This window comes from Pygoscelis adeliae, unplaced genomic scaffold (genome assembly GCF_000699105.1).
Source record: "Pygoscelis adeliae isolate BGI_AS28 unplaced genomic scaffold, ASM69910v1 Scaffold21, whole genome shotgun sequence".
In the NCBI taxonomy this organism is placed as follows: domain Eukaryota; kingdom Metazoa; phylum Chordata; class Aves; order Sphenisciformes; family Spheniscidae; genus Pygoscelis; species Pygoscelis adeliae.
In genome coordinates, this window is record NW_008824243.1 from 9,817,492 (window position 1) to 9,823,562 (window position 6,071).

The following is a 6,071-nucleotide window of genomic DNA, read 5'->3' on the forward strand; positions in this document are numbered from 1 at the left end:
AAGGTTTCTGTCCAGCTGTGACCGAACAGGTAGGCTGACTTAGAATGAGGGATTTGCAGGGAGGACCTGAAAGAATTGTGTTTCAGTCATACCAGAAATCCCCGGTTATGCTGACGTGTAAGGAGGAACCGGGCTCCCTTCTCCTTCTCCTCATGTTAAGTCAGCAAAAAACCAAAATCATTCTAGAGGGTACCAAAGCTTGCTTGCTTTCCAAAACCAAGCAAACACACACACACTCATACAAAAGGAGAACTAATTAAGATCAAGTCATATCTCAATAAATATGCAAATTAAAAATGAAAACAAAGAAATTCTATTTATCACATCATAAAGTTGCAAATTGCTGTTGTGGTTCCCATCGGCCAGAATAGATGAGGGCTACGAGGCTGTAGGTTTTGAATTAGTAGATCAACCAACGTGTGTACATGTTTTATTGTGATAGCTGGGGGACTGTTGGCTGTAGATCTATTACCAGCCTTCCCTCCCCCTCTTCTGTACTGCGTTCACGTTCAGTGATATTCATAGACTATATTTGTCTTGGAGTTCTCTAATGTAATGTCATTGGTTTTCCTCATTGTTTACCTTCTGTAAGACAACATCATTATTCTTTGGTAAATCTGTCTCATGTCCCTGGGGTTTTTCTCTTTGGGGGTTTTTGGGGGGGGAATTCTTTTGCAGCTTTTAAAAATCAGATTTAAAAAATAAACAAACAAACAAAAATAACAAGAACCTGCCCCTAACAAAAAACCCCACAACTCTTCATTGGAAAAGAAAGAAAGGCACACCTTCTGCAATGGTATGAAATAGTCTAGATGTTGGCATTTCTGCTTATTACCATGTTTCAGCATTTGCATTCTCTCCTAAAGGAGCTGGTCTTTGTGATGTGGAGAAGCAGCATGTGATGACTTTGGCAGCTTCATTGGTGGGACTCTAGCTGGCTCCCCAGCATGCCGCATGCTGCCACCTCTCCTCTTTCAGAAGAACCTCTAACCTGCTGGTTTGAACTAGCCCATTTGTATCGCTTTGTTACGTGTTTTAAATCTTCCCGCAGCAGAAAGAATTATTGGGATGGAAGATTCCACACAGTAAAGAGATGTAGCTTGTTTGTAGAGTTTGGTAGTGTGATAAAGAGCCTTTCAACTTTTAAGTCACCAGTGTGATTACATCCTGCATTGGCAGCGGGAGGAAGTTGGTACCATCTATTTGCTCTTTGGTAGCTCATTATGTGATTTGTGGCGGTGGCATCGATCCAGTGGGTATCAATCCATATCGGAGAAACCACTACTAAAGCCAGTGCTAATTGGCTTGCTCGTTCACTGTCATAGCAAAGGAACAAAGGGCAGAACAAACTAGGAAGAAAATCTTCTTTCCTGACCTCTAAACATGGTCTAGGCACATCCTCACTTGTGGGGAACATCTCCCTGCAATATATCTGCCCAAGTATTGAATTGTCACAGTCTTGGTGTTTTGTGTACTATGTATGTGGGCAACATGACAGCACCCATCTTGGAAGGGAGAGCTTTTGAAGTCCATTGTAAAGATTTTATGCATAAATTCTTGCTTCATAAAGACTGTACCTTCAGTTTTCAATGTAAGGAAATGGCAGGTTTGTGTGTTTTTCTTTCTCATTCTCTGATTGTTGTCTTCCAGATTTCCTTTCCATAGTAAAGTGCTTTTGTGCTAGAAGTCATTTTCCCCTTTTTGTCAGAAAACCAGTCCTAAAATCATTTAAGTTATCAAAAAATTCAGAAGGTCCTTTGTTATTTGGTTTCCCAGCTTTAAGTAATAATAGGGATTTTTTTTTTTTTTTTTAATTGTTATCCTGGCAATGCAAATGTTTGACCTTCAGTTCCTAGGTTGCAAACTGAATAATTCCATCTGTAAAATATCAGTGAGATGGGTGGCAGCTATGCTTTGTCCCAATGGCATTAGCAGCTCCTCCCAAACGTACAAGTGCGATATTGGAAGTAGATATGCTTTGGTTCTTTTTGATTGCAAAGCCACAAGAGCAGAGCTTATAAATGAAAAATCTAGTTCCCCTGAGTTTAGTCAGCTTTGAACATTATCATAGGTATTTGGTATCGTGGTAATTCATGCCATGCCTGCATATGAAAAAAAAGAAGACATCAAACCCACTGGTCAGACTCAGTAGAGACCACTGCTGCTTGTTGTTTGTACTGGGAGGATTGTCCTGGTTTGCTTGTTTTGTTTCATGTCACGTACTCAATTTCAGTATGAGTTCTTCCTGACCCAGATTTCTGAGCAGACTGAAGTGGAGCCAGAAACTGTAAAAGTGCATAATTATTCTTTTATTTATTTTTAAGCTGTACTGCTCTATTAAGCTTTCAGAGAATCCTTTATACCAGGCCTTTGAAGTAAACTAAGCCAGAGATCAGCCAGAGAAGAAGTGGGTTGACACTGCTTGTTTCTGCTTGCAGAGTAGTCTGTATACAGTTAAGATCTGGAGTCTCAAAGCTAGGAAAAACTTACGCCTTTTTTGGAGTGCAGAAGAGAGAAAGGATCAATACCTCCAAAAGCAATACTTTACACCTTTGGTATGTTCTGAAACCTCAGATGCTGGCACTGCTGTGAAACAGCTGAGAGCTGGAAGATTATTCCGGGTACTGACATGTAAATGAGTAGACCACACATTAAAGCTGTGTATGCTCCATCTGCCAAGCCATTCATTTTTCCCAACTTGGGACAAATTAGAAACTCTGGCCCAGTGGCGGAAGATTATTATTCCTTTCCCAGTCCCCCAAAGCAATACATTCCCCTGCTTTGAGACTGATTGAAAACATTGACCTGGAGGTGAAAAACACAGTATCTGTCCCCCTGATTCATCCAGACTCTGACCCAGGCAGCATTGAAACTACAGGCTTCTTTCTGGTCTCAAAAAATTACCCAGCTGCCCTCTTGGGCTAAGGGCCAAATGGGAGCTAGGCGGCTAGGTAGGAGAAAGACCCTATCGCCCGGAGCCACCTAGTTTAGTGGTTATAATTCTGCTGTAAATATTGCATTAGGCTAACCTAATATGGTATGTATTGAAAGTGGACACGTAAAGAAAGCCTATGACCATTCCTGTAAGTAAATGGCAGGAGGCTAAGGTGGTGTAACCTACCCTTCTGAGATCCAAACGATGTAGCTGTGACATCCGTTTACAGTCTTTCCTCAGCCATTCAGACTTGCCTCTGAATTTGGCCCTTCCTCGGGAAGTCATGCTGTCAAAGGCTTTTCATGCTCCTTCCAAAACACAAGCACTCCTGGTATTTCTGCCCTCCTTGGAGCCAGTGTGCTCAAAGACCCGAGAACCTCCGTTTTTTGTTTGTGCTCCCTCTTGTTAGCAGTGCTCTGAGCTTGCACAGAACAGGAGGAAAAGATGCCAAAGCACTTCAACCACCTGAATTAATTAGGTCTTACACTAAATGTGGAACTACAGTGAGGTGGATGATGATTAAACCAGCAACTTTCTGGAAACTGAATACCTCCTCCTCTACTATATTTCAGCTTCTATAACCTTGTAAGTGCCTCAAGGCAAGAATGGTGTTGTCTGTATATAAAGGACTCCGTTTCTGTATAAGCAATAGCAATAATAGTGATAACAATAATCATTTCTCCTGTGAGGTAGGAAAGTATCACGCTTCATTTTACAGATGGTGAAACAGACACAAAGACATAGAGGATCTTGCTTAGAGCCACTTCATGCCTTATTAGCAGGGCCAGGATTGAACCCAGGAAGCACATTTCCCTGTTACTTGCTCTTACCCCTACAGAACACACCCTCCTTTGATGACGACCAGTCTCTCTTCTGATTTTTCTGCAGAAGCTGCAGCAACAGCAGCCTGGAGACTGATGATGAACCTCCTTGTGTGGAAGAAATTGATTATAATACTGACAGTTGCTCTGATGGTGAAGGGGACTTCTCGGAGCTAGACCAAGAGATCCAGGAGTGCCTCTCGTGGGTGGAAGGAGAGGCAGAAGATGAGGGAGTGACTACAGGACAGACATGCAGCTCCAAGGCTCTCAGGGAGCTCTACATTTCCAGCCAACCAGCATCCAACAGTACAGCTCTCCCTCTGCGTTCAACAGCACTTGGGGTGTACAGTGGGTTTGAGAGCAGCCCTGCGTGAACGAGGCTTTGACTTGCAGAGCAGTAAGCAAATGGGTTACTGCTCATGTTTGCCTGTTTGCCAGCTTCAGCATCCTTCCCAGATGTGTTGCTCCAGTTCTGAATAGAAAGTTGACTGTATGTTTGTGTAATTTGTATACATATATGTATATATTGAGAATGACTCCTCGCGCTTTGTACACAAGGCAGAGCGAGGGGCCACTGGCCCAGATGGTACTATGTGAGAACACCATCCATTCCTAAACATAAACCCCAGTTTCACGGCTGCCTCTAGTATGTGGTTTCATACAGATTGACCTGAGGAATGGTCTTCTGAGACCAAGGAACCAGAGATGATTGTCCTTTTCCTACTTTAGGCTCTTATTATGGGAAGCAGCCTTTGCCTGGAAGAGTGACAGTTACTGTTGCCTTTGGCCAGAGCTCTTCATTGCCATTCATTTCTCTTAAGCTGTAGAGCACGTATCTGATTTCTGTCTGATCAGAAATTTTACAGTGTGTTCAACAGGTTGGGTCAGGCTGTGCATGCTTCTGAGCTGGTCATATCTCAGCAGCAGGGTGGGAAATCCAGTGTGCCATAGCAAGGAAAGTACCCGTGACAATACAGAGTAGTTCTCTGGAAACCTGGGCTGAATTCACCTCTTTGCTGCACTGGAATGAACTAGTCCAGCGTAATCTCAGTTGAGTCACTTCATGCTTGAACTGATGGGCCCAAGTGTAGAATTCGTTTCACAGATGCTATGAAATTATATTTTCTCTGTGAGACATCCTTCGAGCTAAGAGAGTACAGATACAACAGTTCATCCTGGGGAACTAGAGCTACTATTTAAAGCTGTTGGGAGTGAGAGGGATTTGTGGCATTTTAAGGAGAAAACCACGTTCTCTTGAGGTAGCCAGGGGTCCCCCCAATATTCTGTCAATAGATTAGTGATGGTGGCAATATCCAAGAGTGAATTTATCCCAAGCATCAGTCCTGTGACTGATTATTCTTTGTTAGTTTTACTATGATACCACTAAGGAAACCTAGCTCATGGAACAGGACCCCATTGTGCCAGGCAGTAATATAGTAGAAGACATTACTGGTAGGTTATATATAGGACATGTTCTACCAGTGACTCCCATAATGGAGTCAGAACAATTTCTCCTTTGATCCCCAAATGGAAAAAAATTAGATTTCTCCTAAAATTGCCTGCAAACACAGATCCCGATTCCTGAGAATCCACCACAGACTGAGAACCCACATGTGTGCCCGACATCCCAAAAGCATGAAGCCCACATCACCACATCTCACACCTCATATTGCCTGAACTTCTCATGTGTCTTAGACTCTGCTGCTGCAAATGGGGAATTGCCCTGAACACAAATGGAACCAATTGCATGATGCAAGAGGCTCCCAACTCTGTCACTACTTTATGAGGCTCCAGGAGAAGGATGAATGTATAGTGTGTTGTAGCATTACAGCATATAAGGCCTCCATTAGCAGTGATTATTATTATTAATAATATTGATGCATGACTAAAAGCACCATGTCATCCTCTCATCTTTATGCTGTTTGTGGAGAGAATTCCTGGTACAGAATGAGGTTTTCTCTGCTGCATTTCTGAACACCTTTCCCCAAACTACCTAGACATATTTTCCAGCAGGAGCTTGGTCTTTGGAGAAATAGCTTCTTCCTGTCCTGCTGGGTTTTCAGTCCCCAGGTGTTTTAAAGACTTCACCAGCACGTAAGATTTCTCTGTGTCTCTAGCTCTTTCTTTATGACGCTGCTCAAAAGACAGGCGGCTTGGGTCCTTAGAAGCTGAGCTTCTTAGACCAAACCAATTCATTAGGTATGGTGTGTGTTCTCTGTACAGATGTCCAGTTCTCTTTGTTTTAGTGTGCAGCTCGTTGCACACAATACTGAATTTTCATAAAAGGTTGGCTCACAGGAATGGACATAAAAGTG

At 42.8% G+C, this 6,071-nt stretch overlaps 1 protein-coding gene across 1 annotated transcript in view; it reads left to right on the forward strand.

Moving 5' to 3' along the window:
- Positions 1 to 4,130, forward strand: part of AGBL1 (ATP/GTP binding protein-like 1) — a 369,489-nt gene extending 365,359 nt beyond the window's left edge. Inside the window, 1 exon segment of the mRNA XM_009335232.1 lies at positions 3,824 to 4,130. Within this exon segment, the coding sequence (XP_009333507.1) occupies positions 3,824 to 4,130 (307 nt within the window).
- Positions 4,131 to 6,071: the final 1,941 nt, after the last annotated feature.